Here is a 19,809-nt window from a genome sequence, read left to right on the forward strand (position 1 = left end):
TTCCTTTCTTGGAGAGAAACGATCCTTTCGAAACATGTTAATTGACAGTTCAGTCTTTAAAATGTCTTTTCAAACATTTGCAGAATAGCATATGAACTCCAACTTTTATTCCTTAAACCACACTGAAAATTCTCAAAACTATAATCAACTCGTATCAAATCCCATGTCCTTTCACTACTACTGGTCTCTTCCTTTACGTCACATTCAAATGTTCCCTTCACTTTTAAAGGTTTCTCAGACGTGTATGAATAATACTGTTTGTTTTCTGGTCCTCCACAAGAGCCACATTTATTTTTCTTGGATTTCAGCATTCTCCATGTATTTTCATCAATGATATTACAATATGCACCTGAATCTGGTAATACACTGAGATTAACACCTCCTCTATTTCCTCCATGTCTTCTGTGTATATTGCATTAGCTCCCACACCAAATGTATATGCACTCCTGGATTATCATGTTCAAAGCTGTCATTTACATGAATAATAGTTTCAGTTTTGCAGACTTTTGCAGAGTGATCCAACGTTCCATGTTTTCTCAGTAGGGGAGTTTCTACTTCGTTTTTCATGTCTAAACTCGTTATGTTTAGACTGGCTTGGTTTGTCAAATGACTTCGGTTTCATCATACTCACAGTTTCTGGTGTTCCAATTTCATTCAAAGCGTTAACTGTCTTATGTATATTCATGTTTCTAACCTGTGTTTGGGAGAGTCCTGAAAATATATTGTACACCTGTCCCTGCTGAATACAACATAAGCGCGCGTCTCCTCTGTCATGTATTTTTAATTTTCTCTCTTTGTTCATTATTCATGCCGTCCGTTGGTTTTGAAAAGATCAATCTTTTCCGTCAGCGAAGAGGTTAAAACTGTCTAGCCATCGCGTCGAGCGTGACCCTAATGTCTCCGGACTTCTGTACTGTTCGAATTCCGTAATTTCACATTTTTCCTCCATTTTTTCAAAGAAAGTTGGCTCACAGTTTTGCACTAGTGTTAATCCTCGTCGCCAGTGTTGATGCCTTTGAAATAAATCGCATCACGAATCAAATCACTCAACGAATTGTATCAGTTTGATACGCTTGCAGTGCTTTTTTCATATCCATAACTCTAAGAAACGCTACATCCGGGTCCTTGAGCGGCTTAGCATAAAAAGCGGAATCTTACAACAGCGGAACGAGTAGTTCAAAAAAGTTTTAGAACAGTGAATTCATTCAAATGTCAAGTCAAATTAAACAAATAGCACACTTATGAGGGGACTTTGAAGAAAAGAGAGAGAGATAAATTAAATCAAAATTTATCAAATGACGTCAGTTCAATGCATTCAGCTCACTGGTCAATAAAAAATAAATAAATAGAAAATAAAAATTGAAAATGAAAGTACCATATCTGGCCCAATTCTGGGCAGCATCTGGCAAAATGTGGCATAAATGCCAGACTTTGCCAGACTTGGCCCAGATCTGGCAAGTGTCTGGCAAAATGTGGCATAAATGCCATGCAGACTTTGCCAGACTTGGCCCAGATCTGGCAAGTGTCTGGCAAAATCTGGCCCAGATATTGCCAGACGTTGCCAGATCTGGGCCAGACGTGGGCCAGATTACTGAGGCTGTCTGGGGTGTATCTGTTAAATGTCCCACATCTTTTATTTCCCATTTTAAAATGTAGAATCTTGTATAGAAATTAAAAAAAAATAAGTAAAGGAACTAAAGCAGAAAACATATTGAAAGATCAGAGAGAAAAAGTGTGTGTGTGTGTGTGTGTGTGTGTGTGTGAGAGAGAGAGAGAGAGAGAGAGAGAGAGAGAGAGAGAGATGTGGGAAAAAGCATTATTTTTATATTTAAAAAGAGTCTGAAAACACATATTTATAGATTTAAACCCTTGCAACAATTCAAGATAACATTTCTTTTTTTCCAAAATCGCTTTAATATATATCTTTATAATAACTATATAAGCCGATATAAACAAGGAGCAAAATATTTCCAAACTGTGTAGGTACAAAAGAAAAATGTAGGCCTAAATAGATTTAATCCATAATAATGCAATTGTTGGCCCCGACGAAGGCGATCTTTCTTCATTTGCCCCCGAAAAGCACAATGTCCTCTATATTCTACTGCTACGCCATCTATTAACAACTGTCCTGATTTGCCTGTGTCCTGATTTGCCGTTTCTGACCTAGATTGCCGGTTTCTCCTAAAGCGAGGCAGCATCATATGGAGTGTATCACTGGTCAGTCCGGCGTTCATTTCTGCTGAGGTGTGGTCAGACAGCAACGCTGTCCAGATGTGGCGTGATAATGACGCCAAACGTGCCCAATAACCTCTGGTTTGTCTTCAGTGTCATACCATATGGACGCGACAGGACACCTTAATGCTATTGTAACACAATTACCCTGGTAACTTGAGCAACTGTGAGCTCCTCTGGGTGGCTGGAGTAACGTGGATCTGTTTTCTTTTGTCTGGTCTTTTATCTCATTAGAAGAAACGTTTTTGTATTCTGTAATTGTGTTCGTCTCCGAGACGCACCTGGGGCTGTTGTTCACAAAGAAAGGTCATTTCTGTATTTGTGATGCCTACGTGAAGTTCTTTTATTTGCCAGGGGTCCTTTGTCTAAAGCTAGTAAGAGGTTTTTCAATAGCTTCTGTCCTTTTAAGCTGTTTCTCGTTTTAACACTAAACTTGAGTTTTTATTGTCTGTTTAAAACAGTTTTTTTGAATTACTGAGTGTGTGTGTGTGTGTGTGTGTGTGAACTTTATCAGCTGAATGAATTGTTTGCATTTTTATCAATGTGCCAAGAAATAATAGCTTATATGACATTTTTAAAGTATCTTTAAATCGATTAAAACAATATTCTTTTACATTTTTACACCGGATAGCGATCCACGGTACAAACGCCAGAAACAGCAAATGCGCTGGAGTACATCACGTGCCATTATTGTTTACCACATATATAAATAAGAACATAAATATGATGTTCCGTTTAAAAAAATCCTTACTGAAGTTTTTCAAACTGACATTTTCATGATTGTAATCGCTTGAAGACGTTTCGTTTCCTGTTATCGATGCGTCCTTCATATTCAGTTTTGTAATGTTCAAGTTAACTCGCAAGAAAATCTGCTGATGAAATATTTGTCAGTATACCGGTATATCCCAGTGTTGTTAGAGTGTGTCTCTGCGTTGTCAGTGTGCGTGTCTCAGTGCACAAGAAAATCCCATTTGAATGAGCACAGCCAGGTCATTGAACATAATATATTGAACACAAGTACCAATCTGATCAATATATTTAAAGTAGTTTTTTTAGCCAAAATACAGAACTGCAGGGGCGGATCAGGGAGAGGACCTGTTTTTTTAAGGCATTTGGTACGGTTTAGAACTATGATTCAGCAAATCAATTTTCCAATCTCAAAAGGGGAATACTAGTTTTTAATATTAGATAAAATTTTGGATTTTTTGCAGAAACCGAAGGGGGGGTTCAGGACCCCCCTCACCCCCCCCCCCCATCAAATCCGCTAATGGAACAGGGAACAGAGAAAAAGTTTTGAAGGAATGGACATAAAAGCATTAATATCATTGTGAATGTGTCTGCGTTTTAAATCCTGTATTCTACTAGGGTCAAATGTTACAATTGACTTCAATTTAATTTTTCTATTAAGCTGTTATCAGTGAAACCAGCGCGGACCCAAGTTATGGGATGCTGCTAATCCATCCGCAGCTGCCTCCAAATCGCGGTTTGGGCATGGATGTTTAAATTTTTTTTTTGTGTGTGTGACGCGGATGACTGCATATGCACAACGACAGCATTTATTGCTGTATCTGTTCCGAGATAGCTCCATTGCGGACAGGGTTAAATTTGTTAGGGTTAACTTCTAAAATTTGTTAGCATCAATTTGTTAAATTATTCACGAGCAATGTGCACTGCTACTCAGGTAACGGCCTGGCCTGAGGTCGATTAGATCAATTAAATACCATCGTTCGAGGTTTACTCTCTATTACAGGTTTTAGACCTCTTAAGGTATGTGTTGCCACCAAGTAACTCGTGTCTCAACAATCACCACGGCGTATGTTATGGCTCTATTCTGCTCCTCAGGTCAAATTCGGTCCCTTAGTTCTAAATTGTTTAGTATACATAGCATTACCTCCTAGAAGTTCAAACGAGAATATTTTAACACGTGTACAGGTTGCAGACATGTACTAGTATAATCAGAGTTATCTTGCTTTGGTAGTGGAGACAAGAGGAAAAACAATACGAAAACTAATACTAGTCACGAGGTTATGGATAATATTAACCGCTCGAGGTCTCACAACCCTGACATCGGCGTTTGATTTCCACTATAAACTCCCTTACTGCGTTAATAAGGCCGTTCACTAGCTTTAATGTTACCTCAGCGTCAGTTAACTCGTCTGTGGCGAGGTTTTACCCCGGTCAATTAAATTACAGTGTGGACGGAAAGTGCTCACCGCCGAGGACAACCCGTTAATTTATATGCGCTCAGTGGTTTCACTTATTTTACAAGAATGTGAACAGTTCAGCACAGCAGTTCTTTTGTTTGCTAAAATGTATTATAGTCCTTGACTGGATAATCTATTAAAATCGTTCGCTGTTCGACCTGGGCCGTCTGAGACGTAACACTCAGATTATTAAGCTTTGTGAAAGAAACGATAATCCCACAAAACACTTCTTTAATGCCCGGATGTCGATATTACCTTGCGTCGATCATGAATATGAACTGCTGGCGAGGAGAACCGTAAGGAAGACGGTTGTCAGCACATCGGGTAAATCTGCACTGTGCGGCACAGTCTGTACATTGTGTTAGTTGCGACTGTACATGTAGATTGCGTTTTGAAGGGCCCAACATTTGCAACAGTATATTTCATTTGCACAACGAAGGGAAAACGCTGTATCTTGCCAGAACATTCATTTGTGAAATAAGGCTGTATTAACAAACTTATTCACTCTCTCTATAAAAACTACAAATCGCTCGCTAACTGAAAAATTATTAAAGACTAAATAAAAGTAAGCAAGGATTTTTATTTAGTTTTTCGTTAGTTTTTCAAAGTAGACCTATTCGTTGAATATGTTATCATCATCATCATCATCACCATTATTATTATTATTATTATTATTATTATTATTACCTTGTTTTTCAGTCTCAATCAAGACGAGTACAAACCTTGGCAACATACATTCCCGGCGTGCAGCCGCCTCAGATTCTGGTGCAGAAGATAGACATCAAGGGGCCCAGTTTCCAGAGGGTCGTCATGCCTCAAATATCGCACTTCAAGATGGCGGACCAGGACAAGGAAAGTCGTCTGCGGGGCCTTCTTTTCACCACATCCACCGCGCAGTGCCCTGATGACGTCACATTCCCGACACCTCCGGTTGGATGGCGTGTACAGGAGAACACGACACAGTATCTGAAGGTCAGTGAGGGTCAGTGCTTTTACCCTCCCGTCACAATCCCCATCCCCAATAGAGACGATAAGGTGATTGTTTTGCTAGATAAGGGGCGAAATTGTTCAATGGCTGATGACGGAGAGATTTTTGGAGGGGTTTATGACACGAAGAGTTGTCGTTTGGACAGTGTCACATTTATCGCAACCGGTGTCACGCGCAGAAGCAGCGTTGTAGCAATCAGTACCACCACCACAGGGACCACTAGCGTCATTATCGCTGGTTGTGCAGAGAACAACGGGCCAACTCAGGGGTGTTTCAGGACAATTTCTATACAAACTATCCAAAGCAAAGAAAGTGGGAAGGAGCTATCAGTGGCCTTCGCTGTGTCCAAACCGACTTACTTTGATAAAATGTCTCTTGTTCAGGGACTACCATTCAACTCCACCCTGTCTCAATCCTACATTTTTCTTACTCTAGACACGGAATTCGGCAAACTGGGGTTTTCAGACCAAAGAAAAACAATGCTGGATATCAGGGAATCAGAAGTATCACTTGAAGTCCTTAAAGGCCTGGACATTCCAGACGGGGACCGGTTCCCCGTGGCGATATCTCCTGATGACAACTACGTCGCCGTCATAGGAGAACAGCGGGAAAAGAATCAAAACGCCAGCATCGTGTTACTGATATTCAGAAGGAATGATGACGGTTTTGTTCTCTGTGGCCACAGGGTCCTCGTATCAAGGGCCTCTGCGCGCGAGTTAAAGCCAACAGACGACTTCCCTACCCGTCACTGTGTGCTGGAGTTCAGAAAGGATTCAAAGTTGTTAGCTGTGAGCGCCGTTCGTGAGGAAGACCGCCGCCACTGCTTGAGCCTGATTGACCCACAGGGCGGCCATGATGTCCAGTGTCTGCATGGAGAGGGAGAGGCTATACTTGGAGGAGCGTGGGTTGGTGCAGACTTCTGGACTGTCCATCAAGCTGTTGAAAAAGACGGTCAAATAAAAAGTCCAACAAAACTGACAAAATGGCACTCGCCAGCAGCAGGAGACAGTGAGCACACGGCCGATACTCAAGAACTTCAGGACTGTGATAGCGGACTGAAACTGGCGGATATGTTTTCACAAATCAAAGTAGCAGACGACGGGAAGATCGCTGCCATTACGTGTACTACTGTGAAAGGAAACGGAATCCATGTTGTGTCCATTCATAGCAATGGCAAGAAGACTGAGAATGAACAATAGTGAATGGTTTCATTCTGAACGTCTTAGATATTGGTGTGTTTTTATGGTAATCATGCCTTTTTGTGATACACCTCTTTCTACTCACATGTACACTGTCGGAATTATTTGAATTAGGAAGACTGTGCCAATCTCGGTAAAATTGAACTTAAATTAATTTGTTTAAAATTAAAAACGAGAAAATGACCCAATAAAGTAGTTGTTTAATTTAAATTATTATGCATAATAATGGACGACCAAAATTTGGCTAGCTAATTTAGACGATCTTTATTTTATTGATTCATTTTAATTGTATAGTTAACCTCAGTATGTGATTTCAGGAGAAAGGAAACATAACTCACAGCAGCCATGTGTTATCAGCTCTACGGAGCTAACTTTGGTGGACTGTTTCAAATGTAATTTATTCAGCTTTAGAAATAATTATCTAATAGCAATGCCCATCTCACATTAAAACTGCATTTAGACCCCTTAGTAATAAAGATATGTTAACTTTATTTATTTTGATTATTCGACTTGTCATTAAGTTGACATGATCCATCAATATCAAGACATTGTGTTGGCTTAGCTGATACACATAATGTACAAATTATAATACAAATCAAAGCCCTAGAACACCACACTAAAGACATCGGAGACATTATATAACACGTGTTCGCAACTGATATTATAATTAAATATTAAATTAATGGAGCGTTCACAGGATACAGCTTAACTGCTACAAAAAATCAAAATCAGATATGCAGCTATGCAAGTCTACTTGCAATAAAGACTAAGTTTGTACAAATATTATAATTCAGTAGTAAGTAATAGTAATATTATAAAAAATGACATTACACGCCTATTTAACTGTAAACAGACAACTTGGATTTGAACATTTTTTGTGATTGAAAATCAATTATCAAATCAAAACACGTTTTTCATGTTTTTATAGAGTAATCTGCCGTTTTTCATAGTTTGTAAATACACACTATCATGTATAAATGTAATATATTTGACAAGGAGCTATCATAAAAAGAGAAAAAGTGAAAGTACGCAGTTACGTATCTGAAACCAATATAATGAATGGTATTCTCACATGTATACTGTCCCATTAGGTAAAAATAAATGAACATGCATTTAATCATCCATGTTTGTGTGGCGTCTCAATATGAAAAGACAATGTTGAAAGCGGACAACTTGTCAGAGAAGATTGTATATATCCATTGTATTCACTAAGGATACTGCTTAGTTTCTCCATCTTTTATGTAGAAACCTGGCCAGAAATACAAGGCCTTCGTTAGCCTGTCCCTTGTTTTTTCTGGAACTTGTCTGCAGCCGTCTTGAGTTGTCATCTGGGACACACTCTTGATTACCTTGAAGACAAACAAGTACTAGTTAACATAGTAAATGGAGAACATGTATCTGAAAACCAATATGTTTCTTCAAAATATGGCATTTTAAACATTTGTATTTATTGCTGTTATCCAGAAGCAAAATGTTAATAGAGAAATATTTGCAGCTCATTGGTAGCTTAAAAACTCCTTTCACTTTGAAGATTCTTTTAACAGTTATTTTAACAATCATGTTCTTTTTTCACTTATTTTAACTTTCATGTTCTTTTTTCTATCTAAACAGAACAAGGAATTGATTTGCCATCTTCTCTTTCATTTTGAAAGCTTTCATTAACCAATGATTTTATTTATCTTCCAGCTTCTTTGCTTTTTCTTAAATATAACGCATGTTTTGAGTTTAAGAACCAAAAATCATATTAATTTGCGATTTTCCATATTCTCTGTTTTCAGTATCAATATTTTGATTGGTTCAGAAAGTTGCTCCACTTATAAAAAATCTGAGTATTTTTCAAACTTAAGAGCACCACATTTTCTCTTATATCAAATCTACACAAATGTTTTACCCTTCTATCTATGTATCTTACACATGTACTTGAACATGCTAAGCCATCAGCCATATTTCAGCGGTATACATCTTGTTTCACCATTTATTATTCAGACTTTATTTTGGACTAAAACAATGATACGCTAGGCAATACAAATATCCTTTTCACAGTCGTAATTTTAAAGAAATCCCCAAAAGCAATAATCAAACTTTGAAAAGAGAGTAAAAATCCACTGGACTGATTACATGTTAGAACCGCTCAAAGTGGGTCAATCCAGTTAAGCATACTGCTATTTAATAGACCTGTCCAACATTTCTTATTGGTGCAGGGAACTTAAAGCGCTGTTGCTCAGGCAGGTAGAGAGCTATGTATGGGAATGTTATATTGAAGGAACTTGGCTTCGTGGGCGGTGAAACGCAATCTGATTGCTTCCTGCATCATGCACAACTTTCTAAACTGCTTAAAATCTCCGATACCCCTGTACCCGATGTGACGTTGATAGAGACGACGGTCACCCTTTGTTCTTATATTGGATTCCCCTTTTTAAAATCAACAACAGATAAATCTCTATTCTCTACTCTTATAAAGAATACTGTTGTAATACGTGATTACCTTTGTCAATATATCAGATAGATGGGTGTCACATGCTCTCTCCAAGAGCTCTCTCACCAGACACTGAATGAACCACGTGCCATGTGTAGTAGATCGCCAAGACTTGTCACCTGAAAGGTTAATTCAGCAAACTTCAGTTTGGCGACTGGATGTCAAACCGTTAGTAACGTTAGTCACCCTGCAGCTAAGGGTATTTTAACATAAAATTGACTGTTATACCTTATCTAGTTATACTTATTTCACATGTCTTTTGTGTAGGATTCTTGTCCACAAAGAGAAAGTATCAATAGAAGAAACCGCTGAAAAAGAACAAGCAGACTTCACAATCTTACCTGTGGTCGTTGAGGTAACTAATATCATATCGGCCTTTTCTGCTATTTCTCCGTCTTCAGTATTTGAGGAAGTATTTTGCGGCTTTGTTGTCATTTGCTTGGGTTTCGTTTTTACATCTGACGCACTTTTATCCTCACGTTCTGTGAAATAAAGGATACTTTTTTTGTACTTAGACAACAGAAAGTTAATGAAGTATAATGCAGCAATTCCCAAATTGTAATTGACAAAAATCGTTTTGCTTTATACTGGGCAAAATTGAACAATATATTGCTTGAAATACATAAACGAACTACATTTTGACAGCGCAGCATTGGCCAACTTTTTATCTAAAAATAATAATAGCAACGCCATCCGTTTGTATAAAAGTGCAAAGTGCAGTATCTAGTACTATACAACATGATAGCTTTATGTCTCCTCCATCTCAGTGTACCACAAACTTTTATAGTCTCATTCATAGCAAGAAAGAAGGCAACAAGGAATATTGTTTGTTTGTGATTTGGCCAAACCAGGCCGCTTTTATTATATAACTCCTCTATCCTAATCGTATTAACAATAATAACAATGTAGCAAATTGTTGCCTGTATTAAATGTTATGGCCTTAGGGATAAAAATTATATATCAAATATTCAATGAGACTCATCATCCTAAAAATTACCATGCGATGAGTCAGCAAAAGTTATTATTTACCAACAATTTTGCAAAAAATTCATTTGTGGGGTTGCAAAAAGGCCCCCAGCTTTAAAGTCAAAGCAGAAAACAGGAAATCAATTTAACCTCTCACTCTTTACTCATGAAATTAAAACTTGCTTCACATAGTTTGGTTCACATCAATGCCCCATATGGAAGATGGACACTTACTACTGGGACTCTGACACGCAGATATGAAGAACATCTTGGGTTTGCCCTTCAGCGCACGACACTTGGAGGCCTCAAAGTGTGCCAGTATTTGGTCATATCCTATTTGAAAACCGTTAGTGCCTATCACCGTGTTCTCTCCACCATGACTCAGGATCACCATGAAGGAAGAGTAAGCACTGTGATCAGTTCTAGCTTCAAGTTCGGCTAGTTGATTGATAGCCTGTATAATGCAATGATTGATCAATTCAGGGTGATAACAGTACACTTCGATAATATTATATTATCAAAGAGAAATTCACTTTACCTGATCTCATCAGCGAGATCAGCGTTTGTAAATCTCTGAGGGAAAAGTTCTGTCATCATAATGAATTAAAAACGGCCAGCATTGTGTTTTTTTATATAATCAAAGAATGGATTATTAAAATAATTTCATCCTTATCATATATTCAATGACAGAAAGAGTAAATATGTAGTCATAATAGAGTTTATAGCTGGTATGTTACCAACTGTATCTTAAGAGTAAAAATATGCGGCAGACTATGTGAACATTTAAATTAGATCAACAAACCCCAACAGTCATGTTGTCATGCGTGAGCACCAGGTAATTTAGTTGTTGAAATAATCTTTCCAGACGTTCAACATCCACCTCTGTGCCTTCTCTGTCAGGGTAATAGTCATTGTCAAAGCTGACATTGTTGATGATCACAGCTCTCCCCCTCAACTTTGTGTAGTTTTTGTAGACCTACGATAAATTCAAAATGGTTTTTGACAGTCGAAGTCGGGTAATTATTCACTACATTAAACCTATACTACGTGGTTTAAAGTTGCAAAGTAACAATAAAAATACATTTAGTTTTTGTCATAGCAGCTGCTTTAAAAGATGAATACATATATAAAATATTAAATACAAATACATATCAAAAATAAAACCATATAAAGAGTGACTACAAACGTTTTCATCGTCGAATGCCTCCTTCTGGAAGCGGTCAAGTGAACAAGGCCGGACCTTGACTTTCTCTTCCATGCTTGTGCCTGAAATGATAAAATTGTATATAATGTGTCTAGCTTAAACTGGGTTCCCATACGCAGATCATTCCATTTGGATCGGTCTAACTCCTTGGGGAGCATCACTAAATTGCTGTCAACTTACCGGCGTAAATGCTACACAACGTCGTACTCACTTGGGCAAAATTAAAAGCCAATATCCCCGTTTCAATTTACCACTTCGAGGGAAAGATTTATAACAGCACCATTAGAGCTTTCAAGCACCGGAGGATTGTGTTCATTCGTTACATCTAAGCTTTTCCAGGGATTAATTCTTGGTAGGGGTTATGGTTTATGTGTCAAATATAATTGGGATGTCTTTGATAATTTAATACAGATAAAGAATTTTTGACGCAATTCTGTTGCTGCCAGAGAGCACTAGCGAATTATGCAGTCTAAACGTGTCTATTTGTGGGAAACTTTTACTTCTAAGGTTACAGAGACGACTCCTCAGAAGGTTATACGCGTTAGATCTCTTATATAAATTTGTTTTTAAATAACGATTTGAAATTACAAAGCTGTTAGAATAAGCTTTTATTGATTCGCAACATGCTGTTTGAGAATATCGGTCAAGAAGATAGACATACTGTTCGTGTCCGACATAGATATTTTTTTAAAGTCAGATGACGTAATGTGTTGTAGTCCAATAGCTGTTAAGTAATGCGGGGGTCTCTGTGTATAACGCCGAAGTAAAGAAATTAACTTTACAATTAAAAGTAATTAGGTTTGACGTACATCGCACAATAGTGCAGCATTGGATCCATGTAAGATAAGAAATTAGTATATAGGCAAGGAGAACTGATACTTTAGGGGGAGGTAGAGAGAGAGCGAAGAAGGAGGTTAGGAGAGCTAGGAGTTGGAGACCACGTAGAATATGTATAGTTACCGAGCGTCAACGAATACATCGTTTAACTGGTCATTATGTGGAATAGGGTTTTCTTTGCGTGACCTTACGTAAATCTGACACGAACCGTGGAATCTTTAGATTGCGTTATCCACTAAGTTAGTCTAAAACGCAATGTCCTATTTCGAGCCCACGCTTGAATTAAGCGTTCAAAATTACATAAGTTTATGTCATTCATTCCATATGTATATGAAAAGGTTCATTACAATACGCCACCATATATCTGCAACCCCCCTACTGCTTAACATGAAAAAGTGCTGTCCTCGAAAACAAGTATGATTTTACGGACAAATTTCTGAACACCTGATCTTGGATTATTTCTACAGTATGATGCCGTATCCAATTTTTTGTGACCTGACCCGCAAAACGCAAGGCTGCGCACTCTTTTTATCTTTTGAATGTTTAACATTAATCAAGATACGGAGTATCAATTACAAGTGCTCGGGTGGGGTGGGAGCATGGAGGGAATGAATAATTATAAGCAGTATCCTTGGGACACAAGGTTACTCTGCAATTTATCTCTTACAATCTATGCTGTAAAATATTACCCAAGTAGCCTGTTGATCGCGCGAATCAACCAATTGATCGTTAATTGGGTTGCTTAACTGCAAGTACTGTAATTAACCCCTTCCCCTTCCCGGAACGTCATACTGGCAGGTTTCCAAATGAAGACTATACCGCAGAAAAAGTTTGGGGCCCAAAAGAGAGCCAGCTAAGGACACGTTTGGGGAAGAAGAGAGGCGTAACACGACACAAAGGTCTGATCAACTTTATAACCATTAATGACACAATGTGCAGGATCGTAGCCAGCAATTCCAAAGGGAGGGGGGGGGGTTCTTTTCCTGAAAAAGTGGACCTTTTACAATATAATCCCCATGTACCTAGGTCAAATTTTACCCAGGTTGGACCTTTTTCCAGAAAAAAGGGGGGGGGGGGGTCTTTCGAATCCCCGAAACCCCCCTGGCTAAGGTCCTGATGTGTCTATCAATATATTAAAATTGTGGCTAAAAGACCCCTATGAAAGTTGTTATGATAAGATTACGTCCAGTTTTGTACGTACTTGGTGTTTGAAAAGAAGCAGTTTCGAGTGGCAGGCTTTCGGAGAGATCTTGTTCTTTTTCTGCTGACTTGGCTGGCGAGAAATTGCTTTTATTTGCCAGATAATCACGCTCTGAAAGCATGCAAAATTACACAGACATGATTTTCACTTATTTCCTAGAAATGAATGTATTTAAAAACAATTGTGCACTCGTTCATATGCTATTGCATCGGCAATAAAGCCTATGCGCATTAGTAAAATTGCGAATTAAACTCATAAACTAGTACATGTTTCCCACAAAAAAAAGCCAAAAACTTCCAAAATCTGTCTTGGATTGTGTGCTATAAACAAAACATCAGTAAAAACGTTACCGTAAAGATGAAATGTATATATATATTTTTCTTAAATTTTATGTCTATTGCTTGGGTAACATGTAAGGTTAGAACTCATCAAAAGCACCTCTTTCTCGTATGCCAAGTTTGCTTTCTGAAGGACGCTTTTGAGGCACCTGAGGCACATTCTCCACAGCCCCCTCTCCTAAAATAAATGAATAAATATTTATAAATAATCGGAATAAATATTTCAATTTTTATGGAAATTTTATTCAATTATATTTTCTTATTTTGGACAACGTAGGTTGTTAACATTTGTTTAGTTCTCATTCCATCAAGTTTTAGTATCATAATGCCTCTACACTATAAGGTATTTTTTGAACTGCTTACCTGAAAACCAAACACGATATGGCGTCAAATCTATTCGCTTATCGGAATTTCCAACGACTCTATTGATGACATCATTTGTTTGGACGGTCTGAGAGTCTACTAAAACATTTTGGCATATTTTGTCATTTTTTACCCTGATGAAGTACCTAAAATTCATCCCGGGGCAGTATGCCGTTTGTAGATCTGACAACTCGCGTTCAACTGTTTCTCGTGCATTTGAGTATACCCAGGGCTGTGGTGGACTAGCAGTAGCGTTTTCTTTCTTTATCAACAGTTTCATGGCATTTTCTTCAATGACCAGGTGAAGAATTGACTGTTCATCCTTCAGACAGAAAGAGGCACTGTCAAACCCAACAACTGGAATTTTGTGTACATAGTTTTGAGCGTTATACGTCCCTAACAGACTGATGATCAAACGATGAAATAACCCATGAGGGAAAAATATGTGAGGGTATGAGATGAGTAAAAACTTCTTTGAATCCCTCTCAGAAGACGCAGGATTCGCACTGGCATTGGGTTTAAGCATACTGGGAACAAGGTAGGTTCTCGTCCCCAAGTTTGACAGTGGGAATTCAACCGAATCAGATATGTCGAACATCAAATCAAAATGCAGCATAAGTCGAATTACAACGGGCTTTATTTCAGCCATCTTTATTCTTTGTAGATATCGATCAAACACCTCCTCTTTTAGTGTCCCTCTTCTCAGATCAGCTTTCAGATTATCAAAGTGGGTGCCTTCAGGGTCAGTATTGGCCGTGGCCATCATGGCAGGTTCACTGACGGGTGGGGTTATGATGGCAGAAAACAGATCGGCCAACCACTGTGGATTCAATATGACGACATTTTCCAGTCCATCCACTTTGAAGTGTAGGACGTTTCCCAGGCGGTGATGGTAAGGGACAAACATTTCATCTAACTCCGCGTCAGGGATTCCAACTAAGCTCGCCATTTCACGCAGTTCTTTAATATCTATGAGTGGCTTTTCTTTACTCTTCTCTGCCAAATCCAATTCCAGTTGGATCCAATTTACTGGAACAGTAGTCTCACCGTAGCTTGTAAAACCAGACAGACATTCGATTGCACTTTTTATGTTATCAAACTCCTTATTTTCAGCCAAGTTGCTAATGCCATAATAATTGAAGACGTGGGACTTGAGTAAAGGCTTTTCGTTGAGACACTCCTCGACTTCACGAAGAATCTTGTCAACCTATAAATAAACATGATGTGGGATTTTATGCCGTTGTTCACATGATGATGTCAATTTACTGTACAAAGCAGATTATCCTTTTGTAATGGATATGTATCCACTTCCTTCTAGGAAAGGGGGGGGGGCAGATAGAAGGTGTATATAAACTAATAAATTAGGAGGGGGTAAAAAAGTGACACGTTTAAGTAGACACAAAATTATGTCAACGTTTAGGCAAAGACGTTCACCAAAGCCAGAAAATCGTGTCTTTGTATTACATGTAATGTCCCAGACTTAAACCCCTTTTTACACTGAAAGGTGACCTTTAAGCGACCATGAAACTTTGAGGTCGCCTAAGAGAGTGGACGTTGTTTGAGTGATCTTAGGCGACTTCTGGGTGATATCACATTGTTGGGTATACTGTCAGTTTTTTGCTGCGACCATGAAGGCACATGGACCTCCTATGTATCACCCTTGTACTATCTGAGAAAGCAACGTGTCTTCTTTAAACCTCCAATTCGTCATGGGTGCCATGCATATATTGCACAAACATAAGTGGCATGCAATTACTTCGTGATAGACATTGGTGAGGGGTGCATATTATATGAGGTGGGTGCTACTAAAGGATTTATAAGACAAATGTGATAAGGAATTGGATATTCACCTGTGACTTGAATTTTTTTTTATGCAATTTGTCCTTATGAGTTCCAATAATCAACACGGATGGCGTGATAGTCTTGTCTTTTTTCTCTAATTTTCCAACTGTGTGCATGTGGATTGAGTTCAACCAAAACATTACAAATTCTGAAACGTTTATAAAAAAGTGATGCGTTAAAGATGAATGTTGATCACTAAGTTTCTACTTTCTACTTCACGTTTTCTATTTTTTAACAAAATTCTACATGGCCACTACCGTTGATTAATAACTATATCAATCAAAATACCCAGACCAAATTTTGAAAAAAAACAAACCCAAAATAGCACCTCTTATGTAGATATAAATATATACTTTATCATACCTTTCACTGTCCTCTCTCCCCCATACATAGGAATCTTGCCTTTGTGCCATTTGTCAAGCCGGAACACCAACAGGTAGATGACCTGCTGTGAGAGGAACGTCTGGTGAGTGGTGTAGTAGACATCTTGGCCTCCGAAATCCCAAATTGTGATCCGTTTCTCGGGATCCACAGGTTCTCCTCGAGTCATTTTCTCCATTTTTTTTAGCAGCCTCGGATCGATATTCTTGTACCTGACTGCCGCTGTGAAAATTACAATAAGGTTTGCTCGGTAAAGTATTGTGGATTTATGTCATTTAATTTTTGTGTTTTTTGAAGTTTTAAAGAAAATTGGTAATTGTTAATATCTTGGAACTTAAAAATCTATATTGTTTGCAGTATATTAATTAAATCTCAGCATTGAATCTAACGAACGAGCTCAGACTAATCGGCAACTCTGACCGGATGGCTCAAATGGTAGAGTGCTCGCCTCCGGTGCAGTAGGTTGTGGGTTCAATCCCCGGCCGGGTCATACCAAAGACCATCATAAAATGGTACCTACTGTCTCCTTGCTTAGCACTCGGCATATAAAGGTTGAAGTAGGGAACAAAGACAATACTGTTGAATGAATGGTAACAGAGGCCCATGTGGAAGATAAGCTTACGCTTAACATGTTTACCCTCTTTAAATAAAGTTAAAAAAAAATAAAAAAACTCTCGTTGTAGTAGTAGCGTATTATTTACCTGTTGTCTTGTCAGAAGGGGGATGTGGTTCACTGTCTACAGGAGGAGAAGCTAGAGAACATATACGGTTTGCATAAATATATCATAAAGGCATTAAAAACCCACGTTGTTAAAATAAACAGGAACATAACTGGGAGATAATTATTTAAACATTAATTTTCACAAATTTCTATATATTATAACAAGTCGGAAAAGACTATTTATGTCACTGAAGTAGCATAACCTTTTACAGCATGGAAGAATGTTTTTTTGGCAAGCAAGAAGTGTAAATGTATTGTTTACTTTACATTATAACCTAACACGTACCGCTTTCGGCTTCCTGTGTGAATTCTGCTGATGGCGGCTGGCCCATTTGGTCTAGCTGGAGGTATGTCTCTGGCTTCTGCATTGCGCTTGCCATGTGTCGTACAAATTGATTTTCTGGGACATGTTCTGGGAGAGTCGTGTGAATAACATTCAAGTTGATGCAGCGTTTTGTAACAAGGCGTATAAATAGTTACAGCTTTAAAAATTTGTACTCAAACCTTTGTGAAAAAACAAGCTGAGACGAACACTTTATAAACATGGAATCGTTGTAGTTGTTTCCAGGTATTTCTCTAAAAACTCATGTATATATTAATGAGCAACTGATCATTTTGTAAATATATGCACATTACTGGCTACAATCTATGGTCACCCCTTTCGTAAAAGTATTAATTAACTCTCGGCTACCACCCCATGTGAGACCCCCATAACTCCTTTTGTACGCTCTATTGGTACAACTGCATATAAAACAACATATTTCCTGTTTTTGCTTTTTTTGTTTTTTTATAACCCAAATCCATCAATGTCAGAAGTGTTCCTATATTCTCATTACCTGTTTTTTTGACCCAGAGAGATTTATTGACTATACACACGTGGCGGTGTATCTCAACGCCAGGTGTAAGAGCATCTCTTTCGTTGTCATATTTTTCTTGCAGGAGGCGCCGGGCGAGGTGAGTCTTCCCCGCACCAGAAGGTCCAACAATAGCTACTCGCTGTCGGTATACTGTAATCTTACCACTTTCACATAAGCGGCGAACCAGTTCTCCAAACTCTCCTAATAAACATAACATGTCAATCATAATATTGCTTCAGAAGTACTGTATATACTCGCTTATCAAAAAGAGTGTCACCTGTTCCGCAATTACATATATTGCTTAAAATGGTACCATTGTATTGCATTTTTTATTACATATTAGATTGTTTGAGTACATCGACCGAAGGAAACCACACTCAGAGAAGAAAGAATATTTATACGCCTTCCTCGTAGAAACTTTTCAGGAAATAAAGAAACTTGACTGCAACATTTAACATATGTTTTTGATTTTATCGTCAGGAGACGTCTGCAGAGTCATTTTGGCAAGTTTTGCCTTTAGGAGACTAGAGGTCACTACCAGGAACTGTTTACTTCGCGTCAGGTGGTATTACTGAAGCTCTGGCATGAACACCAGCCAATAACTGGGTAATGACACTGTTCTCAGATGAAAGCAGGTTAAGCGTTGCCAGAGTTTATGGAGGCGCAAGGATATGGAGAAGAACAGGTAAGAAGTGTCTTCCCAATTGTCTTCCTCTTGTCGACAGGACGCAATAAAAAGTTGTCATTAAAAAAAAACCAAAGGAGCACATTTCGTCAATGCAGCTCACCTCTCAATTTGTTTTTAATAAAATTAAAATTAACCAATTAATAAAAAATAGTTCACAACCAAGATGTAATATTTTGTTACTTGGTCCACTCCCAACAGTTTGTCAAAAGTTCATTAAAAGCTGTGCAAAAATTTTCGCATAATGTTGCTAACTGACAGGCGAAAAAAAAAAACGTGTTGTCCTTGTTGGCGGAAAGAGGTAAAAGAGAATACTGTAAAATGCAATTTTTAAAATTGCGAATCAATATTATTATGTGTCTATAAACGCTGATGTTGAACATGATAAACAATTACCTTCATTCATGTCCAGTGGCTCAAGTAAAAGCATGTCGTACTCAGCGCTGGAATATAATGATAAAGAACCCCTTTTTTATTTTTGCAAATGCTGTTTTAACATACCTTTAGCCTCCAGTGGCACAAGAAGAAGCTTGTCGTAGTCATCGCTGGTATATATTGGTGACAGTGACAGCAGGACGTGCTTGAGGGCATTAAACTGTGCCTGAAATGCTGAGCCAGTGAGGCCAGGATGAGAGTGCACGTGCTGATTGCGGCTGGACTTCACTCTACCAATGTTTGCCTCTATGGAGGTGTCGGAAGCTGATGGCCTTTCCCATTCAGCACGAGGGTCCAGATTGGTGATGTTTCTTAATAAAACAACTGCAAGGGTAATATCCAAATCCTGCATTGTCACAGTTGTTGAAGGGGAGCCAGAGGGGTACAGGAGTTTCATCTGACTTTGATCCAATCCCTTTCTCTTTTTCAACAACAGCAAGGAATGTTTGACTTGTTGATTGTCAAGTACGTCAAAAAGTTTGTCAGTTTTATTAGGATCAAACAGTCCTGGATAAGCTGCTTGTAGCTGAGTCCTGAGAACATCTCGAAGCACGTCAGTTGCATGATCTAAGAGCAGCTGCATGTGGAAATAATTTTCTTCTTCATTTCTTGGGATTTCAGATAGCATTCCCTCTGCCGTTGCCATGGTCGTCTACAGATCCAAATAAAAAACAAATGATATGTTCGTTATTCTAGTTGTTTACTCAATTTATACATTAACGGTAAACAATAAAGAAAAAAGATTGAGCTTTTTATGTACCAAAGACGTCGTTTCAAAATGCACCTTAATATTTTGCTGTCTTATACATCAGGTTATAAAAGGGATCGGGTAAATTGCAAATACTACATACCAACTTGCAGTGACAAAACCTGACTTTCA

The 19,809-nt window shown here is 38.3% G+C and overlaps 2 protein-coding genes across 2 annotated transcripts; one reads left to right on the forward strand and one right to left on the reverse strand.

Moving 5' to 3' along the window:
• The first annotated feature begins 4,618 nt into the window (after window positions 1-4,618).
• On the forward strand, window positions 4,619-7,114 carry LOC147762020 (uncharacterized). The gene is made up of 2 exons (XM_087010580.1): window positions 4,619-4,760; window positions 5,136-7,114. Exon 2 carries the CDS (start codon window positions 5,247-5,249, stop codon window positions 6,621-6,623), a length of 1,377 nt encoding a protein of 458 aa, XP_086866706.1. The 5' UTR covers window positions 4,619-4,760; window positions 5,136-5,246; the 3' UTR covers window positions 6,624-7,114.
• On the reverse strand, window positions 6,259-19,576 carry LOC147762021 (uncharacterized). Its single transcript, XM_087010577.1, has 15 exons — window positions 18,996-19,576; window positions 17,789-18,010; window positions 17,239-17,364; window positions 16,933-16,983; window positions 16,214-16,453; window positions 15,859-15,998; window positions 14,009-15,215; window positions 13,746-13,823; window positions 13,308-13,418; window positions 11,252-11,331; window positions 10,868-11,041; window positions 10,300-10,519; window positions 9,441-9,581; window positions 9,109-9,218; window positions 6,259-7,972 (listed from the first exon to the last, which is right to left on the reverse strand). Exons 1-15 carry the CDS (start codon window positions 19,573-19,575, stop codon window positions 7,832-7,834), a joined length of 3,621 nt encoding a protein of 1,206 aa, XP_086866703.1. The 5' UTR covers window position 19,576; the 3' UTR covers window positions 6,259-7,831.
• Window positions 19,577-19,809: the final 233 nt, after the last annotated feature.

Source organism: Lingula anatina, chromosome 4, assembly GCF_051362555.1.
Source record: "Lingula anatina isolate TDL-2025a chromosome 4, LinAna3.0, whole genome shotgun sequence".
In the NCBI taxonomy this organism is placed as follows: domain Eukaryota; kingdom Metazoa; phylum Brachiopoda; class Lingulata; order Lingulida; family Lingulidae; genus Lingula; species Lingula anatina.